This window comes from Pteronotus mesoamericanus, unplaced genomic scaffold, assembly GCF_021234165.1.
Source record: "Pteronotus mesoamericanus isolate MK-2021 breed Mesoamerican mustached bat unplaced genomic scaffold, CSHL_Meso_final contig_101, whole genome shotgun sequence".
Taxonomy (NCBI): Eukaryota; Metazoa; Chordata; class Mammalia; order Chiroptera; family Mormoopidae; genus Pteronotus; species Pteronotus mesoamericanus.
The window spans coordinates 8,705,199-8,727,369 of NW_026555001.1; the positions used below are offsets into that span (position 1 = coordinate 8,705,199).

Here is a 22,171-nt window from a genome sequence, read left to right on the forward strand (position 1 = left end):
TGTAAGGAGCAGTTATGTATTACTTAAAACATACAGATATGGTACTTATGTCAGGCACTGTTCTAAGTACTTTGCAAATATTAACTTACATAATTATTCATTTTTGTATGTTCCAGCAGGAGACGTTAGGTATTTGTGGAATGAATTTCGGTATCGCTTAAGCATTTCCAATGGACTCTGGCAGTTACTCCGGTTGGAAAGTTGCAAAAGGAGCAGGTTACCCTGGGAAACTGACTTCGTGCATAATCTGACACTGGGTCAAAAGTTTAAAGAAGCCCTTTGTTTCAGCCACATTTAGGCCAGGTTCCCACTAAAAAAAGCTAAGAGGGAAAACTATTGCAGAATCATAGACACTGTAGGAAATGACTCAACCCACTCGAAGTTTTCTTTTCTGCGGGGACCCATGGAAGATTCCTTGAAGAGTCGGGAAGAGGGTAGATTTAGGCTTATCCGCCCAGGACAGACCAAAGCCGCGACGCCAGGAGGGGGCGGGGCCTCAGCCGGGGCAGGGCCCCGAGGGCGGGGCCCGAGGACGGAGCGGGGCGGGGCGCGCGACTGCAGCGGGCGGCGATGGCGGCGGACGGGGACTGGCAGGATTTCTATGAGTTCCAGGAGCCGGCCGGGACCCTTCAGGACCAGGAGAACTGTAACGCGAGCCCCGAGGCCGGGGCTGGGCCCGGCGGGGCAGGCGACGGCTTTGCGGCGCTGGCACGCAGCTTGGAGGAGAAGCTGAGCCTATGTTTCCGCCCCTCGGGTCTGGGCGCCGAACCCCCGAGGGCGGTCGTGCGGCCCATCACCGAGGGCAGCCTCCTCCAGGGGGACGAGTAAGTGCGGGCCCTGCCGCGAGCGGGCGGGAGCCTTCCCTGACCCTCGCCCTGTCTGGTGGCCTCGGCCCGCAGGCCCCGCCCCGCGCCCTCCTTCCGTCTCCCTCTGCCCCGGAGTCCCCGCCCCTCCCTGCTCGCGCACCTCCCTCCCTGGGGCTTTCGGCCTCCGCGCGCTGGACGGTTTAAACCCACTGCTCCTTCGTTCCCCACCCTTAAACCTCTGCCCCTGCCCCCTCTTCCTCCTGCTTTGAAACAACTGTGTCTTGATTTAGAGGGAATCTCCCTGAGGGGCCGGTAGTCAGAGGCAGTACGTCCTCGGGCACAGGTGTAGCCATTCATTCTTTTAACTAGTATTTGTTGAGAGTCCGTTAAGTGCCCGAGGCTGCTTCGCACTGGGAATACAGAGATGACAGACCCTCGCGAGTAGGGCGCAACCTAGGGTGGGAGCTAGATTTGTAACAAATATTTGTGTGTGGCAAATGCTGTATTGGATAGATGTGTAAAATTTAGGAGATTTAAAAAAGTGTGTGTTTATGTGGGAGGGGGGTTGAGATTCAGAAAAGATTTGATTAGAGAAAGAAATGTGAAAACTGGATCCTGATGGTGAGTGGGAGTTTGCTTGTCAGGTGAAGAAAGGTTTAGCATTCTAGCTCGAGGATGTAGCACGTGCAAACGTACCAGTGTTGAAGCAGCATTAATGGCACAGGAATTCATTGTGTTCCCCTGAGGGTCCAGGTACAGTGCAGGCCTCAACGGAGGCAAAAACTAAGAGCCCTGGTTATTGATAGCTAGGATCTCCTAGCCCGGTAGGGAGACCAATACACAAACAGGTAATTACTACAGAATTACCTAAGTGTCATGGTAAGGAATTCACAGGGATTTATGAGAGGTGAAGGAAGAGGGGATAGAGTTCCTGGGTGCGCTTTATTTAACCACTTTGAATCCTAATTATAATTTGGTTAAATAAGGGTTGTGATTATGTAGTGCAGTGTCACCCTAAAAGGTTGTTAAAAAAAAAAACACAACAACGTGAGAGTGAAAACACTTCAGGATATTATGTCAGGGAGAGGTGCCCTTGGAGAGGCTGAGAGTGAAATTAATGGAATAAATACTAGGGATGTGGGTAAGGATGGGATATCACAACATTTGTGTGACAGAGAGATTAGAGTTTAGGGAAAAACTCATCTCATGAGATAGAGAAAGATCCATCATCATAGAAGGGGCTTCTAGCTTGATAGTCTCCTTTCCCCTGTGAAGCAGATTTACCAGGAATAAGGCAGGAGGCTTGAGAAGAGGGGGTTGGGAATGAATGCCTGTAAGCGTGGCTTAGCAGTGGTGGGGCACAGCTATGCTTGGAGCCTATCTCTTTTAATTGGTACCTCTCTACAGTGTTCAGTTGTAGAGGGAAGAATTTATGATTGGATTTTATACGCACAGATATGCATGTACTCAGTGGCAATATATGACATTTTTGAAATTCTGTTTCCAAAAAAGAAGATAGGGGTGTGTGTGTGTGTGTATGTGTTTGTACACACATGTATATTTATATACTCCGAATCACTAGGCTCAAGACACATTCTGGATTTTAAAATTATATTTATTTTGAGTTTGGGTTTACCAAGAGTACCTTCTCAAAACAGTTCAGCAGTTTATACACAGATAGTAAAAATTCCTTTTTTTTGCTTCACCTGCACTGTTGGGAAAGTAGTGTGGGAAAGTAGATTTAGCCTTTGCTTAAATCTTAGGTTGATTTAAGAACTTAAAATTTTTATTACTCTGGAACACGGTTTCTCGTAGACGATATGCTGGAATTGCGTGTAACTTGATTTGGGAATGCATAAGGAATCTCTCTTTTTCCTGGGCTGGGGCGGCTGGTCACCACTCTCATTATCCCGTTTCGGTTGCATAAATCTCTCCATTGCTCATTAGAGTCCAATTTTTGCTCCTTTCACCAGAAAGAGTTGAGAATTCTTTCACTCAGATACTGCCTTGCCTTCAGGCACTTTATTTGAAGTTTTTCGAGCCCCAGTTTTAGTTTTAGCTAAATACAGAGCTTGTACTTATCTGCTAAGTTTTCACTTGAGAAGGGTCTCCTGTAGGATTTAGTGTTGAAGGAACTTTGACCTTCGAGAAGAGCTGTCTTGCCAGTCATTTATGACTGCTTGTAATCCTTTATGATAAGGACGAAGGCAATTCAAGTCTTAACTGGAGAATTCTAGAAATCTCCTGACCTTGGTGGAGATAGAGGACTGTTGCTTGTCCTTCCGTCTCTTGAAAGAGCCAATTCAGTCACAGTTACTTTTTCTAGAGGGAGTATTCCACTCCACTTGTCCTTTTATTACAGTCTTGTAATAACAGGGGCAAGCAAGCGTCCCCAAAACTCTGGACTGTCTTCACCTACTAGAATATTCTACTTGAGTTCCTGAACAGGGTTAGGTGTGTAGTCAGTGAATCAGTATTTGAAAATCTTTTTCTCAGGAAGGTGTGAGCCTTAAACCTAGCACATTGAACAGTCCAGAGGGGTTGCCTCCAATTTGAGCATGTTGGCATTAGAGGAGATTATGGTTCCAACAGAGAGGGGACTGGGAATGAATCAAACATATGGGAGATTTGCTGGGTAAACTGGCCAGTTTTCTGGAGCCTTTGGGTTTACATTTTCATTGAGGCTAATGTGTGTTCAAAGCCAAATATCATGTTGGGATTTTGTGTTTTTGGCAGTTGTGGTCCTATTGCTTCATCTCTTTAGCACCAAATCCCAAGGCATGAAACCAAGTATGTTGTTTCTTTATTTTGAAGGTAGTGGTCTTGCTTTTGTATCCTAATGACTCACACTTGGGAAAAAACCCTACCTAACTATGTAATGGCTTACTCACAATTAGATACCTATTATAAAAGTTAAGGGTGTTTTTTCTTTATGACAAGTATCTGTGTACCTCTAGCTGTTAAGTAGCTTATATGTGTAGTGTTTCACTTCAATTAAATTTCATGTCATTCATATCTTTGGACTCTTTTTTTTTTTTTAATACAATGTTGTATTTTATTATGCTGGTTATTATCTTGGTACCAAAACCTGCATTTTGGTCACGAAATTGGAGTTTGCTGTTCTTACTTGATGTACTTTGGGGCTTTCCTCATTTCAGCTCATTTAAATTAATGCTTAGAGTAATAGATCTGGGAGGGATGTCTGTTTTTCTAGTCCAAGCCTCTCATTCTAGAGAAGAGAGGCCATACATAGAGGGGTTAAAGGACATGAGGGGCCAAAAACTCATTGCCTGAGCAAGAATGAAGACCAGATTCTGTGTTGCCTGACTTTTAGTCAAGTGTTCTATTGTGTCCTCAAAATGCTGCTGGAGAATAGGATGGGGTAACTGCACTGGGTATAACCTGTGTGAAATATGATGTCAGTTTTAGTCCTTAATGTACTACCTTACAAATTGGATATTAAACCCTTATCTCATGTTATAACTGAATCCTTTTTCCAGAAAGGATAACAAACCTTGAGTTAGAGAGATTATTTACTCTGTGAAATGGTCTAGATGTTTGGGACTTGTAGAAGAAAATTACGCATAAAGCACAGCGTATTTACTACCAGGTTGAATCTGGAAACGTGACTTGACTTCCCTGTGCTCAGTCTCCTTGTCTTTAAAATGAGGATAGTAATGGCTCTTCATAATATTGTTGAGAATCGAATGAGTTAATATGTAAATTGTTTAGACTAGTGCCTGGCACATAGTACCACTGGAAAGGGTCGGTTATCAGTGTGGGAGAGCTTTCCCTTTCACTTCACCTTCCCTCAGGACTCCTTGGCAGCCCAATTAGATGATTTTCATTTAGTCTTATATAGGGGGCTCTACTTTCTTGATGTTTCCCTGAGAAACAATGGACCATATTTTTTTTTTTTGCTTTGATATTTTTTTGTTTTTCTTTCACTATACTACTAGATACTTATTTAATAAAAGACATATAGAATGTTAACTTTCATTGACTGTAGTTTTCTTCTTTTTAAGGATTTGGAACGCCCTGACCGATAATTACGGAAATGTCATGCCTGTGGACTGGAAGTCATCCCATACCAGGACCTTGCACTTGCTCACGCTGAACCTCGCAGAAAAAGGGGTAAGTTAGGAACTGAACCATTAGTTTCCCAATGACTGATTCTGAAAATGGAACTAAAAAGGAGCATTTCTGATTAACCAAAATTCGTGAGCTGCCTCCTACTTCCAAGCTTGCAGCAATTGGACTGGCCCTCTATTGCTGTAGTCTACTTGCTAGCACATTCTACCAGTTCTTCCTCAGCACATACTCCCTTTTTTTGTTTAGCCAAATTTTCATCACCTGTGTATGAGCATCAATGACCAGCATTTTTTTCCCACCTTAAATAACACAATTTTGATATGCTCAGAACACTCAATGAGAATCCTAGCCTTTGGTCTAATATCCAGGGTCCGGCAGAAGTAACGCCGTTGAGTGTTTGGTAGGGTACGTGACTGTCTTGCATGAGATGGATGGCGATTTGAACATTTCACCTAAAATGTCATATGGTGCGCTCAGTATGATATTATTATGGTACAGAATTACATGCTTAAGATTTTGTAATAAAAGATTTTTATGTAATAAAAAAGGGACAGTATTTGTGCTGGACCCTGTACAATCATGTGCCACTTAGTGACAGGGACACATTCTCAGAAATGTGTTGTTAGGAGATTTCTTTGTCATGTAAGCATTGTAGAGCACACTTACACAAGCCTAGGCGGTGTAGTCTGCTGCACACCTAGGCTGGATGCCTTGGCCTGTGCATTACTCCCGGGCTGCAAGCCCGGACAGCATGCTTACAAAACAACACGGGATTAAATCAAGTGCAAGAGAAAAATGAAGCAAATCAAGATGCACAGTAAACACGAGATGTACAGGGCATAACACGGCACACTGACTTACAACAAACATTTAAAGAAACATTCTAAAATAACGATAAAAAGTATACTATAGTAAATACATAAACCAGTATTGTCATTGTTTATTATCGTAAGCAGGTACTACGTACTGTGCGTAATCGTCTGTGCTGTGCTTTATACAGCTGGCAGCACAGTAGGTTTGTTTACACCAGCATCACCACAAACACCTGAGTGATGCAGTGCGCTAGGTGTCACTAGGCAATAGGAATTTTTCAGCTGCATTATAACCTTATGAGACCATGATGGTATATGTGATTAGTGGTTGACCCAGATGTTGCTATGTGGCACATGACTGTATTGAGGGTACTGGAATATCAACGGAGTTTACTTTTTGATGAATCGAATGACTTGCTGGATGCAACATGTTCCCCAAAGACTGTATTAGTGGGAATATTGCGGATCTTTTACTAGACATTGTAAAGACAATGTAAAGACATTTCAGTTCTTGGCTTTTAAATGTGATCTTGGCTAACTGTTGGAGGCTGCTGTGTTTGTTTTGGTATTGTAAAGTGAAGATGCCTTGAGGAAGAAAAATGAGCACAGGTGATGGGACAGCAAGGGGGACAGAACAGGGCGGAGAATTGCTTTAAGTGGAAAATTACACTGTTGCTTAAAGCTGATGAGAAATGTAGCCAAATTATAGCAGTTTCAGGGCCTGACTGTTTAAGTTCCTCATCAGATAACGGTGTAAGCCCATGCCAGATCTTTTGGCATGCTCTATGTTTCATTAGTGTATTTGTGTAATTACTGGGAGTTTAATGCTGTAGCCTGTCAGTATTTTAAATAGCATTGTTAATGTTTTGTGAAAATGATCTTTTTAAGTATATGATTCAGAAAAGAGTGGTGCCATTATTTTCTAGTAAAAGAATCCCGACTGTATTTCCCAGTGGTCTAGTAGATACAGAATTTGTACCGTTTGCTCTAATTATTAACCCCATTAAGATGTTTTGCAGACTGACCTGACGCACATGTGATGAAAAGGAATGCCATCAAATATCTTCTGTTCTGTCTTCTGTTTATTTAGATCCTAGCTATCATTTTGGACTTTGTTCAAGTTTCCTTTCCTCTCTGAAGCTTCCTATTACTGTTTTAGCCTTTGCTGATCTCATGGAATTATACAATTTTAGAGTTGGAAGGGACTTTAAAGGCCACTTAATCCAACCTCTCACTTGGGGGGAATCCCCACCTCCAGAATGCCTGACAGATGGTGATTCAGCCATGGCCTAAATCCTTGCACGGAAGGAAAATGCACTCCTCCCTGTGGAGTCCGTTACACTTCGGATGTGAAAGCCTGACAATTTACGTGTCCCATAGAATTTAGCCCATTGTCTCTTGGGTGCTAGTCCCCACAGCACCCAGGAGACTGTCCATGTCTCAGATCACTACTGTGTTCTCTTATTGGCTGTATGTTTCTGGGTCTGTCATTAGATTGTGACTTCCTGGTAGGTGCCTTTGTATTTGTCTCTTTAGTAACTACCACTGTGCCTGGCATGTAGTCAGTACTAAGACAGGTGTTTGCTTACCTTCTGAAAGCATTCTTTGGATTAATGCAATTGTAAAACAGGGTGTACAGGAAATTATTTTCATAATGGGAGAAGAAATTTGATGGGTCTTTAAGGCAGCTAGTACCATCCAGATTCTTGCGCAGGCACTTTTTTTCCCATTTGAAGCAGCTCCGTTTCCACAGAGGGAAACAGCACACCAGCTCTGTATCTAGCTCTGGTGCTGGAAGAAGTGATGTTCGGAATGTTTGGCAAAGGAAAGGCACATTGATGCCGAATGGGAGAGTGAATAATGATACCCATGACAGCCAAGGTTAGTTTTCAAAGCCTGAAAGGGATTCCAGCCCCTAACATATGCCATCTCTGTGCGGAATGGGCTTGGCTCCCTCTCTGGAACGATGATCTGGGATCATTATTTCTGTCGTTATGGAAATTTATTCTTATGCTTATAGTATCACTCGTGTGTTTTGACAATAGCTGTAAACCTCTTCTAAATCCAGGGCCTTTCTTGACCATGCTTATATGTGGGATGCTTCTAAGTCATTTGCCCTGGGAACGTGGCCTGTGCCCCCTCCTTCCTCCTACCATGAGTGTTTTTTCAAGGACTTCAGCTTGTTTATGCACCTTTGTATCTTCAAGAGTAGAAATGGTAAGAAGGCAGTAACATCTTCCTTAGGAGTAATTTTCAAATTACAACTTTTTGTCTGTAAGACACAACTTGACCATGAGGGGAAAGATAAAACAAAACTATGGTCTTCCAGTTGCAACACAGAAGAATGGTTGGGCGGCTGTGGAAATGTAAGGACCAGTGAAGTTAATGTTAGGTCTACTCCACATCATCCATACACCGTTATGGTCACATTGTGGAATTTTTCATCTCCACTTCTTCAGTGTTGAAGTCAAACACCCTTTCTCATCAGGAGTCTAATCTCTTGGCTCTTCTCTTTTCTTATTAAAAGCATAACTGTCATAGTTTAAAAAGTGTACTGGAACTATAGGACCTAACGTGGGAAAGGGGCCTCTGCCCTCCTTACCCCGCCTTTGGTTTCTATTGATCTGAGGCAACCACTTTCAACTGCTTCACCTATGTCTTTAGCAGGTAACGTACTTATATCATTTTACTGGATTTTATTTTTTAATTTTAGACTTTATCCACTTTCTTCTACCCACAGGATGAGGGTTCAGCTCTCTCACAGTCCTTCCTCCAACCGCAGCACTATAACCCTCACAAAAACTTCCCCTTCCCTTATCTTGCCAATATAATTATATCAAATTATTGGTTAATTTAATCCTCATCCTTTATATTGACTATTTAAATATTCACAGTTGACCTGTTTTACTACATTATGATTAAATTTTCACTTGTAATTTTTTTCTTAGAGTAATAATAATTGCCTTTTTGTGATTAATTTAGGTTACCATTAGCTCACTAATTCAGCTTCAACAGAGCCATAAAGCTCATTTTAGTAATTGGAATACACTAGATAACCAATCAGTTTCTTCCTCTCCTCTTTCTTTTTCTGGATGCTTTTCTTGATGTGCCCCGCAGTTAACAATTCTAACCTGAACTGGTTGCTCTCTAGTTTAGCTCACAGCTGTCATTCTGGGATCTTCACTGTCGTTACAAGGATGCCCTTCACCTCTTTCATGTATTAGATCCCACATCTTCTTCCTTTTTGGTTTTCCTCTTCGTTTTAACGGAACATATTCTGCAGTAGCTTTCTGAGAAGTGGACATGAGAGGTAAATTTTTTGAGAACTTGAATGTCTGAAAATGTCTTTATTCTAAGTCCCGTCCTATGCATTACCTCAGCTAGGATTCTAGGGTGGAATTAATTGAAATGAGGAAATTATCAATATATTGATTGTTTTCTAGCTTCTGTTGTTGCTATTGAGAATTCAAGTGACATTTTGATTCCTTATCCTTTGAAGGTGATTTTTTTTTTCTCCCTGGAAGCTTTTAGGTTCTTTTTCTCACACAGCATTCTGAAATTTCATGATGACATGAGGGAGGCTGTGGCCAGGCCTTCTTCCTGGGCTGATGGCGCACTGAGAAATAGAATGAGGACATGTGTCATCGCTGTGGTGCAGCGTGGCGTTGCAGTGTGTGGGCGTAGGTAGACTCTGGGGTGCCGACGTGGCCCCTCTCCCCGCCTGAGGTCACGAGAAGCAGCCCCCCAGCGTCCCTTTGCGCGTCCCACCCTGCTTCTTCCTCTGTGGGCTGTGTTTGCCATTAAACTTCCCACAATCCTGTAGGAGGAGGTAGGGACCTATAATATTCAGTTCTATCCTCAATTTTATGTGTATCCTCTGCATTGATAAATAAAATAATTTTCCCAAGTAAAATGCAATTTTTAAGATTATATGCTATCTAATAGGAATACATGGTTTCTTCTTACATAGCTCATTGCTGCCCACTTGTCCTTTGGGAACTCAACGTGTACTACTCCTTCCTGAGGAATCAAGTTCTAACTATGGTTCTTTCATCATCTAAATAGTCAGGTCACATTACCTAGATGATAGATGGATGATCACTTGCGCATTTTAATCTTGAGTTTTCCAGGTAAGGTTTTACAATGAGTATTAGTGCCGAACTCTTAAGTCATTATTAAAGGGGCTCTTTATATTGCTGTGGATAGGGTTAAGGGACACCAGCGGGGCCTGGTGTCGTACCCTGGGCCTGGCAATAGCAAGCAGTACTAGCACCACGTGGCCTAAAGAGTTACAGAGGGGAAGAAGTCACCAGAAGCCAGAGAGGGTAGCCGCGGGGGAGAGGACGCAGCCTCTGGCAGTCGCAGTGAGGGAGACGGCAGGATTAATGCCCAGCCCTCGTCTCCCCGCCTCCAGCCTCCTGCTGGTGTCTGCGAGCGAGGTCGAGGTCGACCCCGACTGGAAGCCAGAAGTAAGGGGCATCCTCTAATGTTGTCCCTAAAGGTCAGCCTCCTGGGCCACAGAGCAGTGTGGAAAGTGGAGCTATGGAGAGTCTCCAGCACAACTAGCTTTAAACATGTTTTGGAACACAGAGAGACTCTTTTATGGGAGAAGAGGAGTTCAACTGACCAGGTTGAGTGTGGCCCTCACGTTCCTGTCTGCCAGGGAGGTGACCACTTATGTTTTACTCTGAATGTCAGAAGTTAGTTTGCAAGTAACTAACTATGTTTTCTGTGGAATTTTAATATACACCAATCTTACTATTAGATCGTTCACTAAATAACATTTGCTGCCTACCCTGCCCATTACCTCCCCCACCACCCCGCCAAATATTATAATTCCCTACAGCTTCCTAACAAATGCCCTATCCTTGTATTTTTGTACTTACCAGTCAGCTTTGTAGCTCTCTTCCCATGAAAAAACAGCTAAGTGTGTATCTGTAGGGGATGCTTGCAGCCCCTTAGCAATTTCATATTTATTCCACAGGGTCCGGCAGAAGTGATGCCATTGAGTGTGCCTGGTAGGGTATGTGAATGTCTCGCATGAGATGGACAGCAATTTGAATATTTCACCTAAAATGTCATTTGGTGTGCCTGAGTGTGATAACTATGTTCTAGAATTACGCGCTTATGATTTTGTATAAAATATTTGGCATAGGTTACCAGCTCATAAAAAAGGGGTGTTATTTGTGGTGGACCCTGTATATTCTTCTCATTTCATTTGGAGGCGAATATGCAAAGCACCTCACAGAGCACTTCACTTTGCAGAGCAACTGTAATATGTAATAATCTTTCCCTTTGGAGGGAGAGCTCTCAGCTGATGCTTCCCTCAAAGACACTTCGACTTTGTTGTGACCAGGAGGTCTTGCTTGTAATAGTGGGCTATGTTTTTTTTTTTTAGGTAAGTGACAGCTTGCTCTTTGATACATCAGACGAGGAGGAGTTGAGAGAACAGCTGGATATGCATTCAATCATCGTCTCCTGTGTAAATGAGGAGCCCCTCTTCACTGCAGATCAGGTACAAGGCAGAAATCCATCAGCCAAAGGGAAAGGGAACTTGAGCTGAAAAATGATTTCTTACTGTGGCAATAAGTGATGGGTTGTTGGAGTTTATTGTTTTTCCAATACTTCCTGCTTATGTAGGCTTACCAGTTGGCACCTCCACTGAGAGGAGAAGAAGGCATGTAACCTGAAGCAGGTGGGATTATGCTAGTTGGAAAGATTTTCCAATGTAGACAGTTTTCCAAGGTAGGCATTGTTAAAACCAGTACAGCAAGTTACTCAGGGAGTATTGCTTACAGTGGAAGCAGAAAAAATATTGTGACTTTTCTTATTTCTTTAAATTTAGCCCGTCATGGGCAGCCTATACTATATCTGTGTAGGAATTAGCTAGTTTCTCTCAAACCTATGCAAAAACCATTAGCATTTATTGGATGTACATATTGTGTAGTCTAGGGAGAAGTGAGCATTATTCCTGTGGAATGCTCTAATAATGTCAACCCTGTATTCATTCAAAACCAGTTGAATCAGCTTTCTCATTTTCTGAATACTCTTCCCACTTCTGTTGCGTTGTCAAAATGTGATGCAAGAACTTCTTCCTGAAATAAAACATTCATGGCTTCTTGGACTGTGACTTCTACCACACTATATTTTTAGGCTGGAAAAACAAGGTCAGTAAAGAGATATATTATGGTCAGGTTGGGAGGAGTATATTTTAAAATGTGCCATTTCGGTGCTCCTTAGCCATATTTGAGGTTGGGTTGTTCTAGGCTTGAGGAGAGCGAGGTGCTTTCAAAGCAAGATAATAGCTTAGAAGCCTGAGTGGGGTTGGCAGTTTGTTCCAGGGAAACGCATGACCCTGAGAAATCATTGTCTCCTCAGTAAATGGCCTGAATACCAGAAGCTGTCCCTGCTTTTAAGCCTTAAAGAAATGATTGCATAGTCTCTATCAAGTGCCTCATTTTACTGTTCTTAAGTACCTATTTTTGGAAAATCTTATTAATTGACATAATCCATACCTCTTCAGATTTACTTTTGTTTTCCTTTTATTGTAAGTGGTACATCTTAGGCTTGCTGATTCAGTTTGTATTTTCTCTGATAGTTTTTTTTTTTAACACTTATGTCTTGTTTTCTGTAACTACTGTGTAATTTTTCTGGATTTCCTTAAATTTCCTCTGAGTTTTATATCCTGCTCAACTTTTGGAATCTGGAATAGGACAAGATGCTGTTGTAAAATTTGAGCAACATTGCATATGACAGCAGGTTATTATTTAAAGTAAGGTAGATACATTTCTGAAATTTTCCTGCTTTTGTGCAGCTTTTTCTCTTTTCAAGCTTCCATATTTTCAGTAATTTTTGAATATCCCTTCATGTTCCATTGAATTAATATATTAATTTTTTTCTGCTGTTAAAAGAGAATTTTGCTGCCATAGAGGTAATTTCTTGCTTTTGATATACCTTTTTTTAAAAATATTGTTGCATTTTCTAAATTTTATGTCACTTTGATTAAATGGCTTTACATTGAGCACTTGTTTGTGGTATGTGGTAAATTTTCTGTCCTTCACTTTTGTTTAACTATAACTATGATCTGGCTCTGGCAGGTTGGAAGTGAATTATACGTGTGTTTGTAGCACCATTTCTCAGTGCGAGATCTGATAGGGTCTGCTGAATCATGGTGGACGTATTGAATCATATTCTATTTAAGTTTGTATTTAGTATATTGTAAATTTTTTTGGATAAACTCTGTTCCCTCTTACAACTGAAACTTGATCATTGGGAGCAGGCACTCCTGCACACTGTTGATCAATGGAGAATTTGGTGGGCTTCAGTCTGGCTGCCTCATGAGTGCCGTGTTTCAGGCGGGTTGTTTTCCATGCACATGCAATTAACAGTGGTGTGTATATTTTGGAAGGTTATTGAAGAAATTGAAGAAATGATGCAGGAATCACCTGACCCGGAAGATGATGAAACACCCACACAGTCAGATCGGCTTTCGATGCTTTCCCAGGAAATTCAAACTCTTAAGAGGTCTAGTACAAGCAGTTATGAAGAGAGTAAGAAACTCTACTTAAATCAGTGCTCTTTGTGCTATTTGGTATATTTTAAGCATATTGTGTGCCTATCACCAGAAATGTTTGCTTCTCGCTGGCTGGGTTGCATGCCCTTCCCCACCCTCCATTAACACTTGGGACATAAGTTGGATCAGGGGCTATGTCATATTCACCTCTGAATCCTGCATTCGCCAGCTCGAACAAAGCTGGTGGCTCTAACAGAGTGCCCCAGGCTGGGTGGCGTAAGCAGCATGCATTTGTCTCCTCACAGCTCTGAATGCTGAGAGTCTGAGATCAGGGTGTCAGCAGGGTTGGTTTCTTCCGAGGCTTCTCTCCTTGGCTTGCAGGTGGCCCTCTTCTCGCAGTCCTCACTTGGACTTTCCTCAGTGTGCATCTGTGCCCTAGTCTCGTTTTACAAGGGCACCGGTCACACTTGTCAGGGCCCACCCTCATGACCTCATTTTAACTCAATTCTCTCTTTGAAGTCCTTCCTCGAAAACAGTTGCGTTCTGAGGTATGGGGGTTAGGACTTCAGCGATGTCCACTCTCTCACCTGAGGGGAAGTGCTCAACTGAACTGGGGTTCCAGGGAATAGTCTTCCTTTTCGTCCTCACAGTACTCACCAACACTCCCACCTTGGGCTATGTGATGAAATATGCATTTATTTTAACTCTTTCAAGTGGACTTCTCTCTTCAGATGTGCGCCAGAACCCTGTTCAAGGGCTTGTGATTTCTTGTCCGCAGGTAGTTTCTGTATTCCGTCTGCTTTTCCCCATGTTTGGTTTTTTCTTTGTACAGTTTTGAAAGTCTTGACTGAAATATTATTTATGGGTCGATTTAGTAAGTAAAAAAATCGATATACTTCTTTTCTCAGCCATTTGAGAAGTTTGCCCAGCCACCTCCACTTAGACCTGCCCACTGGAAGCTTTAAGATTCTGAGACCGTCACAGACAAGTTAATTGCTTGAAATATGGTTTTGCTCTTTAGCATGAAATACCCTGTTGTGCCCCCTTGAAACATGTTTGCCTTAGTATCTGCTGTGCTTTGCCTTTGGTCATAGGAGTAAAAAGGCTCTCAGTATCTGAATTAAATGAACTCCTGGAAGAAATTGAGACTGCCATTAAGGAATACTCTGAAGAGCTGGTGCAGCAGTTGGCCTTGCGAGATGAACTAGAATTTGAAAAGGAAGTGAAAAACAGCTTTATTTCTGTTCTCATTGAAGTGCAAAACAAACAGAAAGAGCACAAAGAAACAGCCAAGAAAAAAAAGAAACTCAAGAATGGCAGCTCTCAGAACGGGAAGAACGAGAGAAGTCATATGCCGGGCACAGTAAGTGATGTTTTGCAGGAGGCATGGCCCAGTGGAAATGGTTTCCATGGTAATCCCGGCCCTTCAGCCGGCAGCAGTGGGCTGGCCTCCAGGGGCAGGGGTGGGGTCCTGCTCACCAGGATGCTAGAGGGATTCTCTTCAAGAAAGCACCCCAACCAGCTCCTTCCGAGAGGTGGAGAGGTGTGTTCGTGGTGACAGCGTGGAGGTTGCTGGGGTAGTACAGTGCTGAAATGTGGATGAGGGAGAGGCAGACTAAGGAAGGAGGATGTCTTCAAGGGAAAAAGCTTTCAAAGCGACCATTTTAATACATCAGAATGTTATTAGTGCTCATTTATGTTTGGCTGGTGGGCTTAAAAGGGGGGTATTTTTCTGATTTTTGCTTATCTCTTACAAGTTGTAGAATAAAAAATTAAAAGGGGTGCATTGAGAGGTAGCCGAACTGCGCTGAGCCTAAAAACACAGGTTGATCTGTAACAGCTTCCTCCCAATTCATCAGTGAAGGTGGTGTACGAAGATAGAGGCAGTTATGCGACATCAGCCATTTGGCTTGGTGCTTGACAGACTAGAATATTGCTGACTGGTGAAAACGAGTTTAGAGGATTTGGGTCTTGGACTCTTCGTACAGAGTTTTTTGTTTTCTGCTTTCTCATTTTTCTTAAGTGGTCCTCTTAATTTTACTTGATTAAAATTTATCATAAACATTAACTGTTAATTATGAGGCGCATTTCCTTATGGATCTTACGGTCTTTCTCTTGCTTTGATCAGCTAAGACCTTGACTATTGCCACCTTCATTTTGTTTATATGAAAGAATGTTTTATTTTTAGGTATGATTAGACAAAAGGATCCATTTTTTTAAATGGTATGTACTTTTTAAAGTTCATGGTATTGATAACATGGCAATACAGATCACCACAAACTAGCTATAATGATGTGCAGTAATATAAATTCTGTCTTTAAGTTTTGATATGTTGTTTCTAAAGAAAACTTATCAGAGAAATAGATCTCATTGACTACAGGCTGATGGAATCCAGGAAAGAGAATGCAGTCTGGGTTGCTGGGCCACCAGTGCGAGGTTGATACAAACAAAAAGAATCTTACCATTTATAGCCTATTCATTGTGCTGTGCTGGACCTGTGGGTAAAAGGATATTTTCTTAGTCTAATGTCTACTTGTACATATAAAGGGTATAGCTTATAAACTGACTTTGAAAAAGTTCTCAGACATGTGGTACAAAATATTTTCAAGAAATAGCAATATTGGTTGACTAGTTGTTTAGTCACTTCTAGTGACTACCTGGGAAAAAAAGACAGTTGAAAAAAAACAAACACAGAACATTTATCTGAATGTACAGTCCTGGAAAGTTTGCTTTAAAACACCAGGAACAATATCTTTTAGTTTTAAAAATTGCACCCTTTAAATTGCCTTGTTATACAAGTGTGATGAAATAAAATGGCGTACTTAGAAAGTCATAGCATGGTTGGTAATTTCTGCCTCTCTGCTTTTAGAGATTACATGTAAATCCTCCATTAATTGGTGTTAACTCTTGGCTTCAGAAAATAAATTTACCCCTAAAGAAGTTTAAGGCTTCTTTTTGTAGCTCCCACATAAAGAGTTAGAATGGATTCATTGTGTAATTTTACATGGCATTTATATTGAAAAATGGCAAGGCAGCATGTAGGTCTTACTTGAACCTTTATTAATCTTGAAATAGATTCATAATAGTAAATTTTTTTTCTTTTAACAATGCTTGGACTTGTGAAGTTTGCCTCTTGGATCTTGGTTTATTTGTGTCGAAACCTTTAATCGGTCTAGGAATGGCATTGCTAAGCTCGTGGTACTAGTTGCCTCTAGCTTTCTCAAGCCTAAAATGCTGCAGAAAGACTGTCCCATCTGTGACCTATGATTCTGAAAGGAGCCTGAAAGCTAGGATTCTGAAAGTAGTGGCAGGTGGTGCAAAGAACCCTGAAGTGAAATGGTCAGTTGGGGAAACGACATTCCAAAAGGTGTTACCTTCCCAGACATTTTATGTAACATGCAGTTTTGGCCAGGCTTGATCTCTGTGTCTTAGTCATCGTTGGTGATACTAATTTCTGAAAACGGGTGACCTTTTTGCAGATACGCGTTATCTGGTTTCTGATAACATTGGCCATCCTTTTCTTTCTACCTTAGATATTTTTTGTTTCATTAGCAGGACTTGGACTTCTTCCTTCAATGTGAAATAGTTTCCTTCCATTTCCTTACCCCTATTTCACTGAAACAAAACATCAGTTTGTGGTTGGTATAGCACTTTATCCAGAATTGCTAGCTTGTTCTCTTTGCTATAAAGATAGTGTAATGAAATGCCCGGGTGGGAATAGAGCAGACTTAAACTTTTTAGGTGTTAATTTTGGAGACATCTTTTGTTTTAAACATTTTCTGCGGTGAAAAAACGGGGCTTAGGGTTGCTATTTAGAGCATTAGAAAATTTCTTTGGGAATATGGAAATACTGTTAGATATGGAAGAAAATATTGAGTCTCATATAAAAGTGAAATGTTACCTTGATTTGTTTTTAGTTTTTTAAAATAATATGCTACATGTTGGGTAAGCTAAAACAACATCCATTCATTCAGCAGGTATTTGCAAAGTGTCTTCCTTGTGCCAGGTATGCTGTACATAGAGTGCTGAATGAAATCGACCAAGCCCGTGGTCTCCTGGAGCTTACATTCTAATGAGGGAGACAGGCAATACACAAGGAAAAGAATAGGCAACATGCCCTGGCTGATGTGGCTCTGTTGCCAGCCTGTGAACCAAAGGGTTGCCGGTTCTATTCCCAGTCAGGGCACATGCCCGTGTTGCGGCCAGGTCCCCAGCAGGGGGCGTGCAAGAGACAACCACACATTGATGTTTCCCTCTTTCTCCCTTCCTTCCCCTCTCTCTAAAAATAAATAAATGCAATCTTTAAAAAAGAATAGGCAATGTAATTTCAGTAGTACAAAATGTTACCAAGAAAACAAAAAACTGGATAAGGCGATCCATGGCGACACTGTTGGGGAGCGGCTTTCGAAAGGGTGGTCGCTATGTCACTGCTTCTCCTGACTGGCAAGGCACGCTGTGCTGTCCTTTTGCAGCTCTCCCTTTGGAGGGGAGGTTGGAGGAGTAGATCTTCTCTTTGAAAAATGACACTAAAGAGAGCAGAGGACTTTGTATCCCCCTTGTCTTGTTCAGCATCTGGAAGAGCAGAGGGGTGGGGAGGGTAGAGGCAGGGATGACTGAAGGCACCATGCGTTAATCAGCGCGTCTTTCTCTAGGCGGGCTGTGCTGTTTCGGGCATTGGTGCCTCAGGGTATGTCGCAGCCTTTTTGCAGAGTGGCCCTCCTTTCCTACCTCCTCTGTCCACTTGGATTTTTTTTTTTTTTTTTAAACTCATCCTTCAAAAATCATGGTCAAGGATTGTCTTCCTTTCTTAGAACCTTCCCCGTAGCTCCTCCTCCAACGTGGAACTGACTACTCTCTTCTTTTGGGGTTACTATTACTCCTTTTAACTCTTTCTGTTAGCACTGCTGTTACCACAGTACCGTTTTTCATTTGTTTTAATGTCTTCCTGAAAACATGTTTCCCTAAGGATAGGAAATGTAACTTCATTTTCTTGGTATCCCTAGGTCCAACATTAAGAACCTAATACATTTCTGCTGAATAAATGACTAAAAGGAAGATAAACTTGCAAATCTGTATTTTGACCTTGGATCTTTCTGCCCGGTGCCAAATCCAAGGGGACTGACTAGAACATTAAGAGCTTTGGGTTAAGAGCTATGTTTGAATCCTACTTCTGCCACTGGGTACATACCCCCTTGAACTTCAGAAGAATTTGATGAATTAATATGTACAAGACCAGCATGTACCCGGAGTAAATGCTAGTTATTATATGTCTATCTGCCTACTAGACACTTCTTCTTGAATATGTTGTAGGAGTCTGAAATTTATTCCATCAAACCTTAGTTACCATTTTCCTAAAGTTGAATTTATTGCTTATATATTTTTCTTTTGGTTAGTGAAACTGCAGTCATTCACTGAAACAAGGGGAATTTTTAGGTCAAAGCATACGTAGTTTCAAAGGGTTTAAAATAAGCAGCTTTCTACATTGGTCTACAGAAACGTAACCCAGTACCAGCAAGAGTTCGTGGCCATTTCCCCACACCTCCAACCAGCAATGGATATTATTACTTTTTAATATATTCTGATCCAATAGACAAACAGTGGTTTTATCTGTTGACTGTGTTCTTTTGTGAGTTGCCTATTCTGTCACCTTTGAGATGTTTTTTGCATTTGTGAGGGTGCAGCTACTTCTGATGTCCCGGTAGCATACTCTGCTGTAACCATTGGCTTAAGTCTGTCCTTGGGAAGAATACGCACTTCCCAAACTGTCATACATATTGTTTCCATGGCACCTCACCTCGTTTTTGGTGCTTTGCTCATCACTTAGGGCGTGTTTGTTGAATTGAAACTTCACTGTGAAGGAGATGGGATCCCAGAGGATTTCATTTTGCAGTATTTGGATTATTGTTGTTCTTTCAGGGATTTTGTTTTTTGCCAGTCTTTTGTTTACATCAACTAGATTTCACAGGCCTCCGCATTTCAATGGCAGGTCACATGAGTACAAGTTGAAGTACATCAGGTTATGTTTTAATTTAGTAGTGTTTGTCATCTTGAGTTATCTGAAGTTGCAAAGACATTGGTGTACACCTGCTTAGCATCATACCTTACTAAACTTATATGGATGAAAATGGACATACTTCCTCCTTTAGAATTCAGTCATGTTTTTAAATTAAATGTCATGCCATGTGTAAGTTTGCTTATTCTAAGTTTAGGGATGAAAAAAATAGGAATTCATAATCTGACATAATCACATTGAACTTTCAGGAGGAAGTTCTACCGTGTTGCTTTCACCATCAGCAAAAAGGTATAATTGCTTCAGTCTACCCTGAAGTTTATTCTGAAAATTTTTGGGATATTAGCAACTCAGTTATAAAAAAGAATCCCATTACTCTAATTTATTGCTTCTTGAGTGTTGGGGAGGGTAATTGCTTAAACTGGGAGAGAGCTCTTTCTTTATATATTTTTCTTTCACAGATATATTTTTTTCCACAGATATATTTCTCCAACTGTCTTTGTGACTCATGTAGCTCACATTATGACTAATAGTTGATCTATTGTTTCTCTTTTACATGCAAAAATGTCCAATAGTTTTTCATTTAATCTTGACCAAAGCTGATTTTAAGATAAGAAAAATTTATTTTTATTTAGACAACTACGATTAGATCATTCTGAAGTTATTCTAATTTATGCTACTTCCAAGCCTAGAAGGAACTATTTTGATATAACTACTTGAATTTGTAGCTTTTGTTTAAGAAAAACATGGACCTGGCTCCCCCTCCCTTTTTTTATTTGAAATTTGAAATTTTAAAATTTCACATTTGGTAAGATGATTTAGACCAGGTATTGGCAAGGCAAACTACTGACCCTCTGCCTGTATTATAAATAAAACTGTATTGTAACACAGCCATGTCAGTTTACTTACATATGGCCTATGGCTGCTTTAGTGTTTAAAGATGGCGATGAATAGTTAGTTGCAACAGGGACCATGTGGCCTGTAAACCTAAAGTATTTTTAATCTGGCCTTTTATAGAAAAAGCTTGCCACCCCTGATTTAGACTAAAAAATTAAAAAATTAGAAGGGAAAAAAGGATGTGAACTCCACTTGGGTTTGTCTAGATAAAAAGATCACTATATTGTGACTAGCATTTATTATAAAATATAGCCTTGTTTTATTTTAAGGGTGTGTTTTCCTGTCCTCAAGGCCCTGTCCAGGAGCTTGAGTGGTACCTGCAGATGGTGATGCCTTGGCTGGTCCATGTTTAAGCTGCTTGCTACAGGCACCCTGCCTAGCAACAGACTTTTATTGTATGTGTCAGGTTTCCTGTAGCTAAGTGAAGACAACTAGCAGGTAGACCAGTTGTCTCTAGATCTGGAAACAAAAAAACAAAAATAAATATATTGGCAGTCCCTGGGCACACTGTCTTTGTTATACATAGTGATAAAAGGCGGGTTAAGGAAGGTAGAGGAGAGGTGGACGAAGAGGCTGATTCCACTGCCCCGCCTGCCTTTCTAAGTGCTTGTGCTTGAGAGCATCAAGTCTGCCCTGTACACATACTTGAATGTAAATATTCCCACATTTTCAACAATAATTTGTTGGTGATAGTTGATGTTACTCTGCATTTTTCTTTATTGCAGAGAGCATTCCTAAAAATCAGTGTTAGGGCTATGAATGGAAGGTCATTGTAGGGTAGAGTGAAGCTTGGCTGTGCCATGTTTATGTTTTAATAATCCATAACTATGAGTTATGAAGCATTTTAGTTGAGGAACAAATTTATTTTATAAAAGATAGTATTGCTTAGAGAAATATACATCCAGTGTTTGATATTTTATCTATCTACTGTTCGTGTTTTGCAGTGGTTTTTATTGTATCATGACGCAGCAGTTAATGTAGTAACGTCAGGAGTCTACCCCCGATTCCTTTGTCCTGGAGAGTTTTGTTATTTGTTTGTTAATTTAATACAAGTCCACGTAAAAACCATATTGTGCCAGGAAATTGTACTACTATTGTATACTTAGAGTATCTATAAATATCAGGGATAAATTTTTAAATTTACAAGATTAGTTATTTTACTCTAGTTTTAGTGGCTCTGACATTTTTTGCAATACTTAATTACCATATTAATATTAAATTATGTAAAAATTTAAAAAGATCTTTAAATACAAAAATATTATATTATTTGGTAATATATATATTCCAAATTATTTGGAATATATATATTCCACTTAACTCCTAATTTTTCAAAAAGATTTTTATTTATTTTTTAAATTTATTTTTTTAATTGTTCAAATACATTGTCTCCATTTTCCTGCCTCCACTTTCCCCTGCCCCACCCCCTACCCTCCACCCTCTGTCCATGGGTCCTTTATACATGTTCCATGGGTCCTTTATACATGTTCCTTGACTTGACCCTTTCCCTTCTTTTCCCTGTTACCCTCCTCCCCTCTGGTTACTGTTGGTTTGTTTTTTCTGTCAATGTTGCTGGTTATTTATTTATTTTTAGAGAGAGGGGATGGGAGGGAGAAAGAGAGGAAGAGAAACATCAATGTGTGGTTGCCTCTCACATGCCACTTACTGGGGACCTGGCCCATGCAACACAGGCATGTGCCCTGACTGGGAATCGAACCGGAAAACCTTTGGTTCGCAGGTAGGCACTCAGTCCACTGAGCCACACCAGCCAGGGCCCTAACTTTGAAAATCTTCACATCTTTCTGTTCTGAGACTGAACTTACAAAAGAGTAGTTTAATATTCAAGACATTTTCAAGTATTTATCTGCTTTGATATAATTTACGATTTCTTAGATCTGATGTTTTTGAAAAATTTATTTTTTTGTAGAATTTGCATTTATAACTGCGTTAGAATTCACAATGAAATTATTTGATTTAAATATATGTCAAAATAAGCAAAATCAATTTTTACATCTTAAGTGATATCTTAATAATTATTTGACTA

General features: G+C 40.8%; 1 protein-coding gene across 3 annotated transcripts in view; it reads left to right on the forward strand.

Moving 5' to 3' along the window:
- The first annotated feature begins 546 nt into the window (after positions 1–546).
- FEZ2 (fasciculation and elongation protein zeta 2) overlaps positions 547–22,171 on the forward strand; it is a 38,539-nt gene continuing 16,914 nt past the window's right edge. For all 3 annotated transcript variants that reach the window (XM_054567861.1, XM_054567865.1, XM_054567871.1), the window contains exons 1-5: positions 547–824; positions 4,832–4,940; positions 11,109–11,225; positions 13,119–13,260; positions 14,318–14,586. In XM_054567861.1, the coding sequence (XP_054423836.1) occupies positions 571–824; positions 4,832–4,940; positions 11,109–11,225; positions 13,119–13,260; positions 14,318–14,586 (891 nt within the window). In that variant the 5' untranslated portion in view covers positions 547–570. The remainder of the gene's footprint in view (positions 825–4,831; positions 4,941–11,108; positions 11,226–13,118; positions 13,261–14,317; positions 14,587–22,171) is intronic.